This window comes from Mustela nigripes, chromosome 1, assembly GCF_022355385.1.
Source record: "Mustela nigripes isolate SB6536 chromosome 1, MUSNIG.SB6536, whole genome shotgun sequence".
Lineage (NCBI taxonomy): Eukaryota > Metazoa > Chordata > Mammalia > Carnivora > Mustelidae > Mustela > Mustela nigripes.
Window position 1 is genome coordinate 12,706,298 of NC_081557.1, and position 21,534 is coordinate 12,727,831.

The following is a 21,534-nucleotide window of genomic DNA, read 5'->3' on the forward strand; positions in this document are numbered from 1 at the left end:
ATGCGGTGGCAGCCCCCCGGAGTGCGAGCAGGCTCTTGGCTTCATTCCCTCAGTTTCTCACTGCAGCCCAAGGGATGGACGCCCGCTTCGCTAGCCTCGCCGCAGGCTGGGAACACAGACTGGAATCCGGCTGTCCCTGGCGAGCTGCTGGCCGACTCTGCATAGATCGCAGCGCCACACTTTTCCCCTAATTAGCCCTACCCAGCTGTGAACCCAAGAGCAAGGCCAGGTGTTCTCTCCTCATTTAGCTCGAGGCCACTTCTCTCTTGAAAGGAGCTCTGGCTGTTACATAACAGTCTTTCAAAAGTGTTCCAGCAGCCACTTCTCTGAAGCCAAAGTTGCTCACCTGTAAAGTGTGATTCTAAATCCTGCGGTCTGTCCTTGGGCTTGGTGTCAAATGTTGCTGGTTTAACTGTGGTCTGATACTTCAGTACTAGGCAGCAAGGTAAAGGGGAAAGGTCTACTTTCAGTTTTCTGGGGTCTCGTTCTCATACATATGCCTCCTCTGGCATGGCATATGTATCAGGGTCTAGTTCATTCTTGCTAAGGACTTCAAGCCACGATTTATTGCAACACACTAGAGAGTTTTCTTTTAGTGACCAGTGTGTATTAAGTGAAGTGTTTTGCTTTTAGGGTTTTTTATTTAAAAAACGAAATCTTTGAAACACTTTAGCTCATATAAAAGGTAGTTGTTATTGGAGATAGAGTATTTATAGAGGCTTTCTATCTGTAAATTAGGTTAGTTTGTTTCCTTAAGAAATCAAATTTCAGGGGCACCTGGGTGGCTCAGTAGGTTAAGCCTCTGCCTTTGGCTCAGGTCATGATCTCGGGGTCCTGGAATCCAGCCCCGCAAGGGGCTCCCAGGAAACCTGCTTCCCCCCTCTCTGCCTGCCTGCCTGCCTACTTGTGATCTGTCAAATAAATAAAACCTTAAAAAATAAATAAAAGGAAATTAAAATTTCATTTTTCTATGGTATATTTTCTTGGATTTTAAGACTTCCACTTCCCCAACTTCACAAGTTAGGCGTCTTACCTTTCCTACTTTCAGCCATCTTAAGAACTTGTAAACTGTCTTGTCTTTTGGCTAGACACTGCCAAATGAAAATAAAAATTCGATCTTCCACCAACCAGTCACACATAATAAAGCTCTCCTAGGATACTGGACTACTAGATGCCAACCTTTTAGCTGGATGAGCACTAATGGTGGCATAATCACTATCCCAAGGTTTAGACACAATTATATTTTCTTGTCCATTATATTTCAGGGTTAGTTAGCAAGATATTTCCTGGAAAGGATGTTTAATAGAACATAAGGTTTAAACTACCAGCCACTTCTCAAAAATACTGCACAGTGAAATCTAGGCTAAAACAAACTAGACCACCAAACTTCAAATAAATTACTATGTATGTATATCACATAACACCTTATACTGTTTTTCTGATGTGTCCTTTTTCCAGTCCTCTTCACTTGTATCTTCACATGCCTATAGATGGCAAACCACAAGGTCATTTCAACATACCATTAATACAACAGGCAAACAGAACAAACTGCTACCCTTGAGTATAGGCACAGTGAAGTTTTTTAGTTTTTCAGTACCCAAACTGCCACTGACCTCTTTGGGTTTTTTTAGGTTTATTTTTCTTTCCTTTTAGTAATGCCTACACCCAACATGAGGCTTGAACTCATGACCCCTAGATCAAGAGTCGCAGGCTTTTCCAACTGAGCTAGCCAAGTGCCCCAACCTTTTTATGTTTAAATACCACTACGCAGGGGGGCGCCTGGGTGGCTCGGTTGGTTAAGTGTCTGCCTTCGGCTCAGGTCATGATCTCGGAGTCCAGAGATCAAGCCCCATATCTGGCTCCCTGTTCAGCAGGGAGTCTCCTTCTCCCTGTCCCACTCCCCCTGCTTGTGCCCTAATAAATTAAATCTTACAAATACATACATGCATACATACATGCATACATACATGCCGTTGCCTGCCTTTCTGTCCTTAGGTAATCTGCTTGTGTTAAAGCGCTTTACCCTTTGTGCTCTGGATCGATCCCCTTCACTCCTTCATTTTCTTCCAGATTTTTTCTTTGATGTATTCTTTTTAAGATTTTATTTATTTGACAGAGAGCACAAACAGGAGCAGTGGCAGACAGAGGAAGAGGGAGAAGGCGGCTCCCCCCTGAGCAAGAAGCTTAATTCGGGGCTCCATCCCAGAACCCTGGGATCATGACCTGAGCCAAAGGCAGATGCTTAAGCAACTGAGCCACCCAGATGCCCCTCTTTAATGTTCTATTTGGAAAAATACAGAAAAAAGAGAATGGTGTCAAGAAGATTCTCCTCCCCCATCATTCTCTCTCTAGTCTGTTGATATGCTGAGGCATCCTACCTAAAACACTAACAACAAACCCTCTCTTGGCCCTACATCCAGCCCCCCTCCCTTTCTTAGCAAAGTTTGTCTATGGAGGTTATCTGTACATCTTCACAATAATAAATGTATTTCAATAGGACTTTTGTCCGTACCACTCCAAAACTACACTTGTAAGGTCAAAACTGACATCCATGCTTCCAGACCCATAGTCTAATCTCCTTGGCTAACTCCCACTACACTTCACCTCTTATGTTTGGAGTGCCTTTAAAGTCCATCCCGGTCTCCTAATTTCCACCTACAGAGTCCCTGACTTCATCCAATACTACTGCCTTAAAAAGCCCTCTATAAGCCAACAGCTCCCATGAACCTTCAGCCCTAACTTCCCCAAACCTAGCTTCTTGTTTCCACACGTCCACACAGCATCTCCATTTGGATGAATAATAAGCAACTGAAAATATTGCTAAAGTACAATTTGATATTCTCTCATCCCTTCCCTGAGTTTCTCCAACCTCATATCCAATCTAGTTACTCAAGTAAGAAATACAAGAATCACCTTTGATTCCACTTTCTTTTCCTCACCACTCCCATCAGCAGGTCCCATCTTATCTTCAAAAGATCCCAACACAATCTCCTGCTCCACCTCGTCTAGTCTAAGGCCCCATCGATTCTCACACTGAAACTACCACAAGTCTCCTCACGTATCCTTGCTCTTACTCTTCCTTCTATAAGCCATCTTCCACAGAGCAATGATCTTTTCAAAATCAGGCCATTCCTCCATTTAACCACCTGCTTTGCTCTGCATTATGTCTCCCAAATTCATAATGTTGAAATCCTAAGCCCCAAAAATGATGGTATTAGGAGGTGGGGCCTTTGAGAGCTACTTCGATCATGATTGTAAAACTGTAAATTGTAAAAGTGGTTCCACCATGCATCCTTGGCCCTTCTATGTAAGGACATAGCTAGAAGCAGGCAGTCTGCAACCCCAAAGAGAGCCATCATCACAACACGACTGTGCAGATGCCTTGACTTTGTAATTTCCTGCCTCCAGAACTGTGAGAAATCTCTGATGTTTATAAGCTACCCATTCTGTGGCATTTTTCATATAGCAGTCTGAAGGAACTAAGACACCACCCCTCTCCCATCCTTTGCCACTGCTCTTAGAGTACAGGAGCCCAATATTATCTGGTCTCTGCTGCCCCCTCCAGCCTCAATTTTTACCAATTGCCCCTTGATAACACCACACCAGCCTTTCCCTATATCGAATACATCATTTTTTTTTCCTTTCTTAGGATTTTGCATGAAGATGTCCCAATTTCACACAGCCATTCAGGTCTTAATGTGAAATGTGCTCAGGGGAGGTGCCTTTCCTGACACCAATCTAAAGCATTTTCCTAGTCATTCTGTCTCAGACCACCCAATTTTAACTCTGCGTAGCACTTACCTTTTTGTTTATTCTATGAAAGCTCTGTAAGACTGTCTAACTTGTTCCCCACCTGGAGTGGTTTCTGGCAAATAGATGCTCAATAAATATTTGTATTTGTTATATAAATTAATATTTGTGAAAATAACGAATGGATGAAGGGCATTAGACAGTACTCAATTATCCAGTCAACACAAATCATTTGTAAGAAATCAGAGAATGGGGCTTTCCCAGCTTCTTACCACCTGAAAGCTCAGTTTACACTGACCTAGGGCCCAGTTCCAATCAGACAGACAATAGGAATGATAGCTGCAGCTGAGAGCAAATGGGCTATGTCTAGAAAATGATTAAACCAGAAATCTCAATCCAAGTTTATCACCACCGCCTGTAGCTCCTCAGAGTAAACCTGGCACTGACAACAGATTTAGTATCTGTTTACCTACAAGGAAAGCAAAGAAAAGCCATTATAAAAATTCACCTGCTTGGCTCACAGGTGGGCTCTTGGCTTTCCTCTCATCTAAGGACTTAGCAATAACTCATTCCAAGAATATTTCCATCTTGCTTAGGGAGAAAAAACAAAATTAAAAAAAATTATACCACCTTCTGTGATATGGCAAAAATATTTATTAAAATTTTCCACATTTGAGCTTTATTACAAAGAAGCCTTCTGATTCATTCTTTCATCCTGGATGAGACAGTAAATGCTATATAACAGAATATAAAGCAGTAATGGTTTAAAAAAAAAAAAAAATCCTCCTAAAAATCAATCCACCAAGTAGCACTGTGGAAGAAATGGGATTCTCCAGGACCTCAGAGAATTCAAAGTGGCACCTTCGGTGATCAAAAAAAACCAATTATATTCTCATGGTTGTCCTTTTGGTTCAGAATTAGAAGAGCTGGGTTTCCACCACCTGTTTTAAGAGGTAGCAATATGCTTTCTACTAGTTCACTATTTACTCCTCTGCGTGGCCTCAACAGAGTCTCATACCTCAGCCTATCTGCCTCTGGTGATGGCCAGAAGATCTTTAATGCCCAGGCAGCAAGGCTTCCTGCCAATCTCTACTTAAGATCCATGAACCGGATATCCATGATGAGAAGGAAGTTCTTGGGCAGTGGGCGAGGGGCTGGAGAGAGAACAGTAAACACCTGATGTTCCAGGTCCACACTGGTCACCACGATGAAGCCAGCCACACTGGTCTCGGAAAGGTTCTCCTCTGTGCCCTCAGCAGTGCTAACACTCAGGAGGTGGTGCACCATATCTCGGCCAGGTGTGACAGGTACTAGCTTGAGCTGATTGTCCTCCTGAGACATACCCAAAGGCAAACAGGAGTCTGGAATGGTGGGTGCCCCAACTTTATAGATTTTCACATCTGAAAATTTGACATTGAAGGCATGGGGATAGAAACAGCCCCGGAATCCATAGAAATACTCACGGATACGCTCATCCCTACATTCTCGTCGGAAGTCTTTGGAGCGTTCAACCACACCCCCCGATTTAGGGAGCAGAACAGTGCGGACAAAGTGAGGCAGATCCCGTTTTAGTTCATTGTACAGTCGTTCTTGATCCAGAACCACTACCACATCGACCTCAAAGGCTGAGGCTGCGTGCACCAGGGCCTGGTACCCAGAGCCCTTGACCCAGCCACAGGTGTTAATGACACAGCCACTCACAGAGGCCCTTCGGTTCACTTCACACCTTTGATTGAACACGTCCGCTAACCGAGATGTAATCTGCAGAAGAGAACATCAAGGTGAGGAAAAAAACAAAACAAACAAACTCATAGCTACATAGAATAAGTGGCTATTAGGTACAAGAAAAAAATGACATTCTTAAGGACTGTGGTTTTAACCCGTTAACATGGATTTCATTTTTATGTTGCTTCTTCTACTGTTTCATGTCCGAAGCAGAAATTTAGTAAATTACTCAGGAACAGGGCCACAGGGACACCTGGGCGTCCTGGTTAAGCGACTGCCTTCGGCTCAGGTCATGATCCTGGAGTCCCAGGATCGAGCCCCGCATCGGACTCCTTGCTGGGCAGGGAGTCTGCTTCTCCCTCTGACCCTCCCCATTCTCATGCTCTCTTTCTCTCAAGTAAATAAATAAAATATTAAAAAAAAAAAAAAAAAAAAAGAACAGAGCCACAGAAACGTTTAACAATCTGAGGTTGACTTCTATTTGAGGCTGTCTTTTCCGAAATCGTGTGGCCATCATACCAGCTGAGAGGGAGCAACGAAACGGTCATAGACGGTTTTAATTAGCACACTTTTGCACAACTTTCTACCCTAACAGCAGCCCTTCCCTCCATCCCACCTTGGCTCTGACCTTATTATAAAGCTTGATGTTGGTGCCAGGAGTCGTGGAGCCAAAATGATATACCAAAGGGGCTTGGATAGAGAATCCCTCTTCAACATCTGCTGGCCGCTCAATGTAGAGGGCCCCCATGGTACCAGGGATGGAAACGGAGCCCTGGCCCACATCCAGCTCCACATAAGTGGGACGGCGGCCCAAACGCACTGCATAGTTGAGCAGTAGACGACACACTGTGGACTTGCCCACATCAGTGGGGCCCACTACCATCACCCGGGGGCCTCGCTCTTCTTCCTTCTCCGCCTGCCTCCTCATCTGCTCCAAAGCTGTGTGAGTGTTGAGATAAAGCAACATAGGTGTGTCCTTGGAGACATAAGCCACCTCGGTGCGGCCACTCAGCTGTAAAGAACAGCCATGCCAAGTGAAAACAGCCACCTTGGCACCAGCATCAAAGGTGAATTTCTTGTTTCGGGTCAGCTCTGTGCCAAAGATTTCTGCCATGCCGGCCAGCAGCTCCAACTGAACTGACTGAGATGCCTCCACCTCAAAGCGAAGTTCTGTTTCTCGCTCTAGTTCAAATTTAGTTGTTGGCTTCTTGTCATCGTTGGCCTCCTCTCCCATCTTTTCTGTGTAGGTGCTGTGCCTAGAACACAAATTAATTATCAGATCTAAACGGAAGTTACGACACTGTTCAAGATCCTCCCATGGATAGTTCCCCTTACCTTGCTTTATTTTTCTCCCTACGTGTCTCACTATGTGTTTGTTTATTGTCTGACTAGCCCCGCTGGAATCTAAGGGTTGGGCAGTGTGGTTTGCTGCTGTATCTTCATATCTAGAATAGGGCTTGACAACCCGAAGGCACTTCATAAATTCACCGAGTGAATACATGATTCAGACATAAAATTATTTCTACACATTGACCTAAGACTTGATTATATCACCTCCATAGCTCCTTTCGTCACTCTACGGGGATACTCCACTTGAGAGGGCAACAAATGTCCACTCCCCAACTCTCTTAATCAACAAGAAAGGGCGTCTGCAATCTGGATGCAAAGCAGAAAATACTGGGATTGGACTTAGAAAAGAGCAGTAACGCCCCGCTCAGCAACTGCCAAGTACCGTCGTTAGACAAATCACCTTATCTCTCTGGACCTCTTCCTCGGCTGTCAACTGGAGGCACTTAGCCTTCCTCTCACAAAGCGTTGCTCCGGGCACTGCTGAAGGGAAAAAATTACTCCGTGGTCTAGAAAACGCCGAGAAATAGTGAAGAATGATCTCCGACCACGAGCCGCAGCTCTAAGTCCAGCATCTGTCCCGGGACCCCCAGACGCCGAAATCCGTCCTGGCCCTAAGGGGGCGACGATTGCATTCCCGAGCCTATTATCTCACCTGCGCAGCCACAAACCCAAACCCGTAAATGGAAGAGCCCCGACGCCACCTAAACCCAAAAGCACTCCACGCTCGCCCAGACCAACGCCGGAAACAGAGGCGGTTCCGCACTTGCGCAATGGAGAAGTCGCGGTCGCGTGATGCCTCTCGGGATGTGTAGTTTTGTCAGAATGACCTCAGGATGCTGTGCTCGCGCAGCCGCTCGGCCTTCTGGGAGCTGTAGTTAGGCGATTGTTTTGCTCGTGACGCCAAAGGTGGGCGGGGCGGCGGCCGTCCTTGTTAGCGAAGCTGGCCAGCCGTGGGTAGGAGGAGTGGCCGTTACGCCCGAGCGAGGCGGGGACCCGCCAAGGAGCCAATGGTTGCCGAGGCGCGGCTCTGTGCGGACTCTAGCGCCAGTGTTCCCGCTCACCTGCCGCGGGGAAAAGAGAGGGGCGGGGGAGAGGCCCTGGGGGGGTAGGGGGAGGGGGGGGGGGGAGGGGGGTGTTGGGGGGAGGGAAGGGGCTGGCTAGTTAGGCTCGCCATCTGGGTCCCACGACCATCTGCTTGCCTGGACCACAAGCCAGGCGGTGGGGGGGAATCTGGGAGTTAGGGAAAGTGGAGGAAAACAGCCTGTCGGAGGCCACCCTGGGCTGTCATTCCCTCTCTGACACAGCGCTTGGCACCTAGAGGGCACTAAAAAATTTTTTTTAATAAAAGAATAAATTTTTTCCAACAACAAGAATTCCTTCCAACAATGTCTCTCCTCTTGAGAGGGAATTTCTGTTGGTGACTCGTTTCCCCTCCCTGAATTCCTGACAGTTCTACAAAGCCAATCATTTATTCCACAGGCAGCAGTTTGGGCCACATCTATAATCCTCAGGAGCTTGGGCTTTGGAATCTTGTGCTCTGCTTTGCCACGTTCTTGCTGTGTGACTTTGGGCAAATCAGGCATAAATGCTCGGAGACCCAGTTTCTGGTCTGTAAACAGGGATAATAACAGTACCCAACCTCTTAAAGTGGTTTTACAGATTGAATGGGATGATACTGTAAAGTACTAAGCACAGTGTAACAGGGCATCTGATATTAGCTCTTAAGTTTTTATTTTAGGCTGAGGAGGGGGAGCTCTAATAATGCCATCCATTTGTACAATAGTTTAAAATTTTCAAAGCCTTTTCCAGTATCTTCTCTCACAGCCAACCTATAAAGTCAGTTTTATTATCTCCAATTTCAGATGAGGAAGGAGACCAAGGTAGGTGAAGGGACTTGCCCAAGTTAGGGCTCAAGCCCAGGATTTGGGATTCTGAGTCCAGTTACTATAGGAGCAAACACTTACATAGTGTTAGATGCCAGGTACGGTTCTCTGAGTTTTACAGGTGTAAATTCATTTAATCCTCACAGGAGTCCTATGAAGCACATACCATAATTAACACCCCCCAGTTTAGGGATGAGTAACTTACTTCAGTCCAACTCCCATGGTTACTCGAAGCCTGGGACGATTATTTTCTGGGTTGCCTCTTTCACAACGACCCTGCCTTAGCACTCATTCTGTCCGAGTGCCATCCTCACTTCCCAAGGCTTATTCCTTAATGGTTTGCTTGAATTCATTCATTCACCACACATGCATTAGTTCTCCGGTGAACTTTCAGGTATCCCATAACTTTTCACCACTCTTCAAAAATTCAGTTCCAGGCTTCTATTTGCAAATTCTCTTCCAGAATAAGCTCAGCCTCTCCTCTTTCCCTGCAGTCTATTTCCCAGATCTGTTTCTTCGTCTCCACACTCTGTCCCTCGAGGCAATTTCTCCCAATTATTTGAAGGTCATCTTTATTTGGCTTATTTATATATCCATCTCAAGCTGAACTTAGGGAAAAGAAACTCTCCTTGCCTTTAGATTATCTCCATTTCACTCCCCCCCCCACTCCCCCCACCACGCTTTTTAAAAGTAATCTCTGCCCCCCATTGTGGAGCTCTGACTCACGACTCCCTTCCCCCACCCAGATCAAGAGTCACATGTTCCACCTACTGAGCCAGCCAGGCCCCCTCCAATTCACTCCTTAAACAGAGTGAGGAGGACACAACATTTACAGCACGCATGCTTGCCTACACTCTCTCTTCTTCCTTGTCATCTTTCACCAAGCGTTCCTGCGATCTCCACTCCCACCCCCAAAGAATACTGTCCTCATATGTCTTTTTCATTCTCCTCTCCAGTTAAACCCTTGATCATTTTCTTCCTGAGTTAATTGGTATCCCCTTTTTTTCCCTCCAAACTTTCAGTCCTTGCCCTAAGAACTACTCACCTACCTTTACCCCGACTTCCCATTGTTTTCCTCAAGAATGGTTCCTCAAATTCCTCTCCCCACTTACCTTTCCTCTTTCATCTGCTGCCCAAACAGAAACACTTCTTTCTTTTTTTTTTTTTTTTTAAGATTTTATTTATTTAACAGAGAGAGAGAGAGATCACAAGTAGGCAGGGGGGGGGGGGGCGGGAGCAGGCTCCCTGCTGAGCAGAGAGCCGGATGTGGGGCTCGGATCCCAGGACCCTGAGACCATGACCTGAGTCGAAGGCAGAGGCTTAACCCACTGAGCCCCCAGGCGCCCCAGAAAACACTTCTTTCTTTACCCAGTTCTCCCTCTCAGTTCCAGACTTCTGGTAATATCACTCAAGGCATTTGCACTGTGTTTTCAGAATTTATCTTAAACCCCAGAATCCTCCCAGATTAAATAGAATTACTTGTATTTAGTTTTTTTTAATTTTATTTATTTGAGAAAGTGAGAGAGCACAAGCAGGGAGAGTAGCAGGCAGTGGGAGAGGGAGAAGCAGGCTTCCTGCTTAGTAAAGAGATCCTGGGGTTGTGACCTGAGCAGAAGGAAGAGGCTTAAGAGACTGAGCCACCCAGGTGACCCTCCAGCTACTTTTTCATACCGAGCTAGCAATGCCACCCATTACCCACATTTCCCTACTCCTGCCTGCCTTACATGTGAAAAGACAAAGGACCTATGAGCTGTCCTTTCTTAGTACCATTTTCTAGATGGTAGCCTCTCTTAGAAATTAGGGCTTTTATCTTAGAGGATATGTTCCATATCCACACACTTCAGAGATATGCACAAGACGGCACTCCATGAGAAACAGAATCTGAGTCAAATGAAATATAATTGGAAGCTGCTAGAAAAATAGCCCCCAAAAGTGTAAGTTCTTCACAAGATATAAAGTTGGTATATGTCTCTTGAGATGTCAGAATTTAATAGTAAATCCTCTCTGGGGTTCCGGGTATGAAGCTGAGAACAGTGTTTGGAAATAAGTACCGTTTATTAAGTGCGGATCGTGTGCCCGGCACTTTTTCGGTGTTTACATGCTACCTCACATCTCCATGAGGTAAATCTTAGGAGGAGTGGAAAACTGGCGGCACAAAGATCAGAAACTTGTCCAGGGGTTCCTGGTGAGTGTACTGGCAAAGATGGTACTCAAACTCAGGTCCCTTTGAGACCAAAGCCAGACCCCTGGACCTTGTCTGAAGATGCAGCTCGACTGCTGTTTTGTGATCATGTTCTTTGGCAAGGCTCTGCGCTAGACATTGCAGTCTTGGGATGCAGAGAGGAGTTTCCCAGAGTACCTTTCTCAGAAAGTTTACAGCCCAGTAGAGAACCTTATGTAATGTGGGTGTCTCTCTTCCCGAAGCACAAGTAACTTGGAGGTAGCTGAGGAGAGGTTCCTGCTTGTGAGAGGCCATATTCCGTCTAGGACTCCTTGAGGGGCATTAAGCTAAGGCTCCGAGGCTTGGAAGTGCCCGGTTCAAGCTTGGGGAGCGCAATGTAACCATCAATATGTCTTTCTTCTCCCTGCGTCAGGGCTGGCGTCGGGGCTGAGACGGGAAATATATCCTCTTGAATGTGTGCACACGCCTAGTTCTCTGCATCCATCTCTCACTGCCTGGCCACCTCCTTCCCCCCAGTCTGCCACCCGTACTCCATCCCTGCCCAGCCCTGTCCTTCCCCCAGGTTCCTTCTGTCTCCTTGGCCACACTGCCTTCCTCCTCAGCAACCAGCCTCTCCTCTAGCATCCCTCCTCCCGTCCGATCCGTCTGCTCCCCCCCCCCTGCTCCCTCCCCGAGCCCCATCCCTCCACGCCTGCCCCCTCCTTTCCTCCCAACCCGCCTCCTGTGTCTCCCAGCCCTGCTCTGACGTGGGAGGTGAGGGGGTGGGGGATGGATGACTCACAGTGTTATGATGCAGTTCCACAACACACAGCTACATTCACCCACAGACCGAGGTACAGACGAGAGACAACCTCTGGCCCCCCAGCAGCTGGCCAGCTTGGCAGCCCCAGTCTCCAGCCCCTAACCCCCCCCCCCCCCCCCCGCCCCCATCCCCTTCCCAATTGAAGGAGCGGAGAGAGAAGAGAGAAGAGTGAGCAGAGAGATTGAGAGAGAGAGAGAGAAAGAGAGAGAGATAGACGGAGATCTCTGGAGCAGACCTCAAGGTGAGGGGGCAGCCCTTCTCCAAATGAATTTTTTTTCCCTTTTGCAAATGTCCTCCTGCTGCTGCGCGTTGCTTCCTCCCCATTGCAAAAGCATTATTCATCCGCCCTTTGTCCTCCCTGCCCCCGCCCCGCTGCCTCCGCTCCCTTCTCCGCTCCTCCATCCCTCTCAGGGCTCGGACGGTTCCTGCACTTATTGTCCGGCAACTTTGGCTGCTACATCAGGCCTCACTGTGTATTGTTTTGCTGCTGGTGCAGACCCCCCAAGCCCGCCCGGGAGGCTGGCTGCGCTGCTAATTATTTGGACCATACCATGCCGAGAACGCCAGCCCGGGAAGGGGGGGGGGGCGGTGAAACCTCGGAGCAGATGAGAAAATCCATTGTGAGCAGGTGTCGTGTCCCCCCCACCCCCACCCCACCCCGCCAGCCAGGCACAGGATTCGCACCTGGTTCCTCAAGCCTCCGCCTGGGCGCCTCTGCTGTCAGCGCTGGTTGCTCAGCACCCCCCCTCCCCCCAGCGCTCCTTCTCCCCCACCTCCCACGGTCCAGCCCCATCTCACTTGGGGGAACATCCTCTCCCCGGCACTCAGCTTGCCTTTGTTTTTTCCGGCATTTGCCCAACTTGATTCTTCCTGTGATCTGAGCCGGGGAAGCAATGACCCCAGCTCCCCCTCCTGTGAGTGAGTCTCTGGCCTTCTGTGCAGCCTCTCCTTGGCCTGATGGGGAAGCAGGGGAGAGAGAGGGAGGGAGGTGTGTCGGAGGCCCCGGGAGGAGATAGAGAGCAGGGACCCAGCCTGGCCCCCTGGCCGGGCCCCTGGCAGGTGCACTAGGTGGAGCGCAGCAGAGGGGAGCTCACAGGCAAAGTTGAAGGCAGACCTGGGAAGTGGGCGCTGAACAGTGGGCACTGGTGAGGACGGTCCCTCTTCTGCGGCCAGAGCCCAATGTCACCCTGAACTCAGCTCAAGGTGTCTTTCTGGGGCCAAGGGTAGAGGACCTCAAACTGATGATCAGCTCTGTCCGGGGTGGGGGTTCTGTGGAGAGACTGCCTGGTGGCCCCAGGAAACACTGGAACGGCTGGGGCGCCCGTGGCCACCACAGAGCATGGGATGAGAGCCTGCTTGCCCAGGCTACTCGCAGTCATGCCACTTCTGCTCTGCTGAGTGGCCTTGTGTTGCCAGAGTACCCAGCTGGCACCTCGGAACCGGACTTGAGCTAAGTCACCCACGGCAGGCCTGGGTGGAGAAGGCCCCATGGAGGAGAAGGCAGAACCTCACTGGTTTATCAGAGCCAACAGAGGGCCCCTCCCTTCTTATCCACTGCCTCTAGCACCCTCTGCCACTTTGGGGTTGGAGTCTGGGCAGATACTGACCTCTCCCTCAACATTCCTAATCCGAACCCAGCAATTTTATCTAATGTCACCCACAGAGTCACTGCTGTTTGTCCCTACTCCAGGGAGAAGGTGGAAACGTTCTCCGCATTGTACCCCCACACCTAGGTTTTGAAAACAGAGGAGTCCCCCCACTTCGGCAGTGGACGTTGATCCCACACCACGCCACACAGCCCAGGAGGGCAGCCATCCCTGCCGGGATCCCCATTACCCATCGCTTCCAGCTGTTAGATTTGCCTGAAGGAAAAGAGATTTTTCTCTCCTAGGGCTGGATGTCCAAGTCTTTAACTGAGGCTAAGGCAACAGTGAGCAAAGAGCAGTAGAGAGCAAGGGGGCTCAGAGGCGGAGAAAAGAGCCAAGTCGCTGTTTCTGAGCTGGAACGAGTGGACCAAAGTGCAGGGCTGGCAAGCGGCCACATCTGAGGTCTTTGGTACCAAAGGAGACATCCATGAAGTTCTAGTTCCCAGAGTGGAGGACCCCCCCAGCCCCAGGACAGAGCTAAGCAGAGTGTGTGTGCCTGCCTGCCTTTCGGGCCAGCTTCTCCCCCCACACAGAATGTATGAAGGACCGATTGCATTGCAAATGGAGACCACAGAAGAGAAAGACCACCAGGCTTCCCCAACTTATCAAAGGCTCTGAACCCGAGCCTAGCAGCAGCACACGTGGGGTGCAGACCCTCACAAAAGGGCTGAAACCCAGGAGAGAGGACACTTGCCGATGACAATGCTCCCATGGCAGCGTTGGTACCAGCAGGCTGCTCTCGGTGGAAAACGGCGAAGCCTCCTCCTGCCCCAGGAGGGAGAGACACCACCTCTCCGGCTGTGGCATCAGAGGCCTGGAACAGCTGCCAGCGCAGCCGGGAATCCAGGGGACTGGGCGATGGTGCGACTGGCACACTGAGGGTCCCTGGTGGTGGGGAAAGTCAGGGCAGGGCGAAGCTGAGCCCATCTTCCCCATTCCCCCTGGGGAGGGGCTCTTTGGGAGGTCAGGGCTCTCCTGATGCGCTCTTTCCTCTTCCCAGGTGACTTCTATTTCTATCTGGTTCACGTCTGGGGGGGCCCTGGCCGGGCAGCCCCCCCACATTTCTCCTGCCCTGAAACACGGCTCTAGCCAACCTGCTCCGCTGCTTCACCTGCGACCGTCTGTGTGGGGGCTGCACGGCGCCAGCCCCTCCGGCCCGCCAGGGCATTGTCCTCCAGCCTGTCATGCCCAGCTGCGACCCTGGCCCGGGCCCTGCCTGCCTCCCCGCCAAGACGTTCCGCAGCTACCTGCCCCGTTGCCACCGCACATATAGCTGCGTCCACTGCCGCGCACACCTGGCCAAACACGATGAGCTCATCTCCAAGGTACGCCAGGTGGGGCTCTGCCACTTCTCTCCCACCAGGACTCACCGAGGGGAGAGGCGACGAGGGCCGTCCGCCCTCCCCCTCGCCCCTGGGGGGCTCAGGCAGTGCCAAGGGCAACCCAGCAGTCACTGTCTGTCCTATGTCTCCACAGTCTTTCCAAGGGAGCCACGGCCGAGCCTACCTGTTTAACTCCGTGTGAGTCTACCTCTCTCTTTGTGTGTATGTGTGCACGTGAGTCCGAGCAACTTTCCAGGGCGGAGAAAGGGGGTGAGCCATCAGCAGGTGGCCTTGCACCTTTGGCTCTTGCCTCTCCTTTTGCCAAGGGGTCCGGAAACTCGGTCCTTGGTTCTCTCGTGGAGAGTCTGGGCAGAACTGGAACCGCTGCCCTGGAGAGGAGAGGCCCGGGGCCGTAGGCATGCAGGGGTGGAGTGTGGCCGGCCCGAGCTTCCCGTGGGGTGGTCTAAGTGCTCTCCAGGTGGAAGTTCCTTTGGGCTGTTTGGGGGCTGAACTGACAGAACGACTCCACTGGTGCCGGGTCCTTTGTGTTTCCTGAGACAGGGTCAACGTGGGTTGCGGACCCGCTGAACAGCGCCTCCTGCTCACGGGGCTCCACTCGGTAGCTGACATTTTCTGCGAGAGCTGCAAAACCACCCTGGGCTGGAAGTATGTAAGTACCCAGAGGGGGGGGGCCACCCTCTCACGTGGACGCTCGTCATGGCCCACTGAGCCCTAGGGACCTCTGCAGGCTTTTGCATGGTCCAAAGAAGCAGGGAGCTCGTTGCTGGGTTGGACTGTGCAGGGGCTTTTGGGGGCAGGGGTAGGAGCCTGGGTAGGAGGAGGACCTGGAGGGGGTTTGTTTTGTCCTACCTTCATTGCTTCCCCTCCACCAGGAGCAGGCTTTTGAGACAAGCCAGAAGTACAAGGAGGGGAAGTACATCATTGAAATGTCACACATGGTGAAAGACAACGGCTGGGACTGAGGGGCTCAGGCAGGCTGTGCCCTTCCTCCGCATGCCCACCCTCCCCACACCTGTCCCCTGGCCCTGCCAAGCAGTCCATACCAGCATGAGTACTGCCCCACCCCTGGGGGGAAGCCGGCTCCCACCACCCCTCCCCCTCCTCCCCCCCATCACCCCCAGGCCCCTTTGGAAGGGTGGTCTGGGGTACCCCAGGGGTGTTCAACGCTCAGGAGTGGGCAGCAGTCAGGGAGAGACAGAGCTGGGGAAAGAGGATAGTTGTAGGTCCTTCTAGCCCTAAGGTCCTGAAATCAGAGGGGATGGCAGGGCATAGGTCAGGCAGAGCACCATGGAAGGATCCATTTCTGCCCTAATCTCTTGTTTGAGTGAACGGAGGACAAGCCTTAGGCACGGGGCTGGTAGTTCCCAGGCCACAGGACAGCAGATGAGAAGGGGCTTGAATTGGAGTGAAATTTTGGCCTCAGACACCACGAGACACCAGTCTCTGAGGGTGAAGTTTCCCACCCCCGCTTGTAGGAGAAAGGATTCGGGGGTGTAAGGGGAGTTAAAAAAAAAAAAATCCCAGATCCCAAGCCCTGGGAAATAAAAGAATCACAGGGGTTTCCATTTCACTCCACTTTTTAGTTCATCTTGGCACTAAAGAGGCACTTTCGAGTATCTTCGCCAGTGGGTGGGGTGGGGAAAGCTGCTCCTGTAACAGCCCCCACCCCAGCTGGCTGTTTCCAGCGCGAGCAGACTTTCTGGGCATTCTCTGAGGCCCAGCCACTGCTCTCTGGGACCGTCCCTTGGAGGGGAGGTGGGACATCAGTGCCACGGGGTCAGGCTTCCTCGTGGCTGCCACCAGCGAACGAAACTTTTGTATGATACATAAAGTGTTTGGGTCTATTTTTAATAAAAAGGGGAAAAGCAACTGTGAGGGACTCTGTCCTCTTGACTGTCCTTCCCATGTACCTACCATATACTATTCTGTCACCCCCCTGCCCCACCCCGCCCCCCAGGGGCCTGTCCCTTCACGCCACTAGAGGGCAGCAACTGCTTTGTTTGTGTCAAAACCCCACTGGAACTTTAACCAGGGGTTGGGTCTTCAGGTGAGGTCTGCATAGTGAAGAGGGAGCTTTTGCGAGCTGTGTTCCAGCAGGACCATCCAAATCAGCTCCTCTTCCAGAGCCCTTGACAATGAATCCTGTTTTTGCCTGGATCCAGGACTGGGCACCTGGAAGGGTCTCTTCCCTGAACAGGGGTGTCCTTGGGTCCTATTGCTTTTCAGCCTGGTTTTGAACTGTCTGGGTCAGTTCATGGCCACACTTATGGCTGAAAGGAAAATCGATCAACGCCAAGGTGCTGCCCCAGCACAGCAGAGACCAAGTGGAACGAAACGGCTCAAAAACCGCAGCATCAGTGCCACCGTGTGATCCACGCGCGATTTTTGGCAGTGATATGAAATCCCCATTGTTGTTTGCTGGGTCACTGACAACTGCGGGGAGGACTGTACACATCATAAAAACTTTTTTTTTTTTTTTTTTTAAGCTAGCTTGTTATCCAGATTTGTTCAGATATCGCCGATCTTTGTAGAGCACCCGTGACCTGCCAGGCATTGTATCCAGCACTGAGGGGGCAGTGGAGAACAAGGCAGCAGTGGCCTGACTTCGGGGGACTTTCAGTCCTTCCCACTAGGGAGGACAAACAATATCGAGCCAATTCCAGGAACAGGGGACAAGGGCTCTGGGCAGCAGGTTCTGAAGCTCCTAGGAGAAGCTTAGCCTAGATTTGAGGAGTCAAAGACAGAGGTGATGACTGATGGCGCGTGGAGGAGGAGCCCTCGGGTGGGCATAGGGGGAAGTGGGGAGGGGGACTGTTTCAGACAGAGAGAACTTTGTGTGTCAAGTGGCTTAGCTTAATTTGAGGAGGGAAAAGTTTCCCAGCGCTGGAGTAGAAATGCCAGTGGGTGAGAAAGAGGACACAGGAAAGACAGACCATTTAGGGATCTACATTTCATCCCAAGGGCATTGGGAAAACACTGAAAAATTCTTGCTTTTTGAACAAGAGTGGCGTGACTTCATCAAATGGCTGTTTTGTGCCCAGAGAAGAGGCTCAAACACGGAAGGAAGGAAGGAAGGAAGAAAGAAAGGAAGGGAGGGGGGAGGGAGGGAGGGGCTGTCTGGGCAAAAAGACAGGAGGGAAGTAGAAGATGCAAGACCAATGCAAGCCACGGAAGGATGATGTCCAGCACCTCCATCTGGGAGGCCTCAGAAGGCTGCCTGCAGGAAGGGACCCAGAAACCCTCACAGTCCCACTTCCCGCATCCAAGTCCAGGAAGTCTTCTCTTCTCAAGCCCCAAGTGCTAACCCTGAAAATCAGGCACAAATTAGCAACCTTCTTAAAGTTCCCCAAATCAGCCCCTTTTCTGTTTATTTTCACAAATGTTCATTAAGCTAAGTAGGCACTGTGGGAAACAGAGAAGTAAGTGGAGTAGACACTGCCCTCAAGTTCTTTGTAATCTCTCTGGAAAGAATCATTCTGTGGCCTTGGCTCCAGGGGTGTTATTTAATCTTCAAGGTCAGGCCATGGGCACTGCTGTCTAAACCTGGGATGCCCAGACAGGTGTACCCCGGAGAAGTATCGTTAATTGCCCTGTAGTTCCCATGGGGTCATGCTCGGGACTGCAGGCAGAGATAAGGTCTCCCTTTCATGCCCTAAAAGCTGCAGGTGTGGAATGCCAGGGGGCACACAGGTCTTTGTCCCTGGTGAGCAGTCCTTCCAGGTTAGCCCTTTTTCTTTGCTGTGTATCCACTTTTTGTCATGGAGGTCTGCTCTGGTCCTATGCTCATAGGATTCTCCCAACCTTCTCCACCCACCCTCCAATCCCAGCCTGAGCCTGGGACCTCTTCCTTCTGAGACAAGCCACCACTTTTGTCCTTAAAGGTTTGAGGCTTTGGAAGATACCCTCATACAACCAGCAGGTGGCATCAAAACTTTCCAGCCCTCAGCTCAGGCAGCCTCCCAGGGGACAGAACCGACTCCAATCTCTCCAGAAAAGTCTACCAAAAAATGGGGGAGCTGGCAGCCTTAGGACAGGGTTACATCTAGGTTCTGCAGTCTAAAAGCTGTGTCACCATGGACACCGTGCTTAAACCTGTCTGGATATCAGTGCTTTCATCTGTAAAATGGGGGTGTTACTTGCCAAGAAGTTCATTGGCTTCATCATCGAGGATGAAGTGTCTAGCACATTGAAGAGCTTCCAATCACGTGAGCTGTTAGCATGGCTACTAAGAGGCTTCCCAGATTCTTACCAGGAAGATAGCTGATTGGCGCCCAGAGGGGAGAGGAGGTCTTGATGCTGAGGAGGCAGCCGGCGCTGGGTAGCACTACGCGGCCAATGCCCTTTTAACATTGCACTGCTAGTGGTAGGTGCAGACAGTAGCACAATGTGAAAAGAGCTCCGGCCCGCAGCAGAAGCATGCCGACCCTGCCTCCTCGTCCCTTCTCCCAGGCCCCGGCCCACTCAGCTCTCTTGGCCTCCCTCGGCCCCTTCTCATTTTTGAGACCCCTTTCCTCCCCAATTCCGTGCTAACCCTCTATTTTGTGTTCCCTTCCTCCTTTGGCCTCCTTCCTCACACCCTTCCCATCCAGACTGCCTTTTTCTTAAGGTTTTGGGCAGGGGGGAGGGGAGACAGGGTCCACGGAGGGAGCTAAAGTGGAGACCTTAAGCTTGGCCCTCAGTTAGAAGGGACTGATAGCAACCACAAAAGTCTGGGGGCCATTCACGTGAAACTGTTCCCCTGGACGTGATCTCGGTCAGCTTCTCTTCTGGAGGAGCTTGCTGACCAGGACCACAGCACCGTCTATTCTCCCCTACTCGAAAGCTCTCCCTCTTTAGTAGATAAAGGAGTTCTGGGAACCAGCTCAGATGCACCTCCAGGACCAGAGTGTGGAAGAGCAGAGTCAGAGGTCCCAGCAACACCATGAAGTTTTCAGGTCTAAGGGTGGAAACCACAGGGGGAAGCCCCATCCGTGGTCTTCAAATCCACCATATGCATTCAACACCGAACAAAATCGTGAAGGTAGTTCCTTCTCTCACAGTGAGCATTAGGGATGGGCTTTCATTGGCAGTGAGATCAAAATGTGAGCCGTTCCTGATTTTACCCAGAGACTCCCCTTAGAGTCTTCAAGCTCACTCACAACTTCGCCATCCTATCCTATTCAAGGAGGCTTCAACATTGGATAAACAATCCTGAGACCGATCAAAACCCAAAGCCAAAGGTTCAGAGCTCCAGCGTGGTCCATTCCTGGCTAAAGTGCTGGTCTCAGAAGCCTAACTCCAGTTCTGACCTGGTAAACAGTGTGCTCCCCAAAGGGGCAGAAGCTGGGGGTGGAGGGGATTCCTCAGGCACGCCAATCAATGCAGGCCTCCATGGGATGGAGCCGCCTCTGGGAGATGCTCTCCTCCACACTCCACAGCCAGCCCCAGGCCCAGAGGGCAGGATTCCAGTTAGGAGCTCTTCCTCAGGGCTTCCCCTCCAGCTTCCTCCCACCCGCCCAGGAAGCAGGAGCTTTTGCTCCTGAGATCTGCAGACACGGGGCCCTGTCCCACAGTTTGCACAGTTGCAATGACGGAAACCAAGGCCCCGCTAGGGTCAGTCACCAGGACTCTGTGTTAGGCAAACCAGCCCCAGCTGGGAACTGGATCAGGCCAACAGGGAGCAGAGAGGAGTCAAGGCAGGACTGCCCAGTCTGCTTCAGGGAGGCTGGTGGAAGGTTATTCACCAAGGAGTGGCCAGATCTTTCCTTGGGCAGAGCAGGGAGAGGGGGCTAGGGCCGAGATCCCCTTAGCTCTCACACCCACCTCCTTCCAGAGCGGGCCCTGCGATTCACCAGCCAGCAGGGCCCCTCCCCCACCTTGGGCCCAGGAGCCATCCCCCAGCTCCTTCCAGAGGCGGGTGTAGAGACCGAGGAGGAAATGGGGGAGGGGAGGCCCCGGCTCAAGTTCTCTCCACTCCCCCTCCTCATTGGCCACCATCTTCCGGCCCCTGCCCCCCAGAGCAGCAGGGGATGGGGCCCAGCCTGTGGAAGGGAGAGAAAGGGCAGGTGGAGGGTTAGCCGGAGCAGCAGGGGCAGGGGCTGGCCCCAACTGTCTCCTCCCACCCCCTCCCCGCAGCCATGGCGACAGGCGGAGGAGACCAGGAGGGTCGTGAAAGCGCTGTTCTCTGAATGGGATGAGAGGGGCAGGGGGGGAAGTGGAGGGTGAGGGGCTCTCTCCCTCAACACCCAACTGTGCACCCCCCCGCCAACACACACACCTCCAGGCTGGACCACACACGCGCGCACACAAACTCCCAGCCATACTTGCCACACAGCTCAGCCCTTACTCCACACTTACCCAAACAGCGAGCTCTGGAGTGCGAGCACACAGCTACCCCACAACCCCGCACCCCTTCATACCGCACACTCTGAGCTCGGGAGCGGGCCTCCCTCCCACTCGCCGCCCCTTGGCTCACCCCACAACTTCTCAGGATGCACAACTCCCTGCCCGGCTCCTGCCCTTCGGCCCCTGCGTCCCCCTCCCCGCACCTCCCCACCCCCGGCAGGACCCCCGTGCCCCGCACCCCCACACCCTCCCACACACGCCCGAGCACGGACAGATGGCCCAGCCTCAGCCCTGCCCAGCCGGGCCCCCCGCCCCTTCCCCACCACACCCCCCGCTGGAAAATGACAGGGAAGCCACCCCGGCGAGACATGCCCAGCGCTCCCCAGTCGCCGTGGTTTCGGAAGGAGACCCCAAAGAGATGCCCACGAGTCGGGGAGCGTAAAGGGGGGGACGAGAAGACGAGAGAAAGAGCCCAGACCAGCCCCTCCCCGCCCGAGAGAGAATAAAACCGAGAACCGCCGGCGTTACC

General features: G+C 51.7%; 2 protein-coding genes across 4 annotated transcripts; one reads left to right on the plus strand and one right to left on the minus strand.

The window, feature by feature from the left end:
- Nucleotides 1–4,387: 4,387 nt before the first annotated feature.
- Nucleotides 4,388–7,588, minus strand: CLP1 (cleavage factor polyribonucleotide kinase subunit 1). 2 transcript variants are annotated; one of them, XM_059387766.1, is made up of 3 exons: nucleotides 7,478–7,588; nucleotides 6,104–6,731; nucleotides 4,388–5,511 (listed from the first exon to the last, which is right to left on the minus strand). In XM_059387766.1, exons 2-3 carry the CDS (start codon nucleotides 6,707–6,709, stop codon nucleotides 4,840–4,842), a joined length of 1,278 nt encoding a protein of 425 aa, XP_059243749.1. In that variant the 5' UTR covers nucleotides 6,710–6,731; nucleotides 7,478–7,588; the 3' UTR covers nucleotides 4,388–4,839. The 2 variants fall into 2 exon arrangements, with proteins under 2 accessions (XP_059243749.1, XP_059243742.1); XM_059387759.1 differs by having other exon boundaries at nucleotides 7,226–7,587.
- A 4,081-nt stretch (nucleotides 7,589–11,669) lies between these two features.
- YPEL4 (yippee like 4) lies at nucleotides 11,670–16,556 on the plus strand. 2 transcript variants are annotated; one of them, XM_059405106.1, is made up of 5 exons: nucleotides 11,670–11,933; nucleotides 14,339–14,672; nucleotides 14,815–14,858; nucleotides 15,222–15,330; nucleotides 15,554–16,556. In XM_059405106.1, exons 2-5 carry the CDS (start codon nucleotides 14,523–14,525, stop codon nucleotides 15,641–15,643), a joined length of 393 nt encoding a protein of 130 aa, XP_059261089.1. In that variant the 5' UTR covers nucleotides 11,670–11,933; nucleotides 14,339–14,522; the 3' UTR covers nucleotides 15,644–16,556. The 2 variants fall into 2 exon arrangements, with proteins under 2 accessions (XP_059261089.1, XP_059261096.1); XM_059405113.1 differs by having other exon boundaries at nucleotides 11,674–11,933; nucleotides 14,339–14,663.
- Nucleotides 16,557–21,534: the final 4,978 nt, after the last annotated feature.

Coding starts and splice junctions, on each gene's coding strand:
- CLP1 (XM_059387766.1), bottom strand. CDS start 6,709: ATGGGAGAGGAGGCCAACGATGACAAGAAGCCAACAACTAAATTTGAA. Junction 5,512..6,103: donor ACATCAAGCTTTATAATAAG/GTCAGAGCCAAG, acceptor TCTCTTCTGCAG/ATTACATCTCGGTTAGCGGA.
- YPEL4 (XM_059405106.1), top strand. CDS start 14,523: ATGCCCAGCTGCGACCCTGGCCCGGGCCCTGCCTGCCTCCCCGCCAAG. Junction 14,859..15,221: donor GCCTACCTGTTTAACTCCGT/GTGAGTCTACCT, acceptor TTCCTGAGACAG/GGTCAACGTGGGTTGCGGAC. Junction 15,331..15,553: donor CCACCCTGGGCTGGAAGTAT/GTAAGTACCCAG, acceptor CCCCTCCACCAG/GAGCAGGCTTTTGAGACAAG.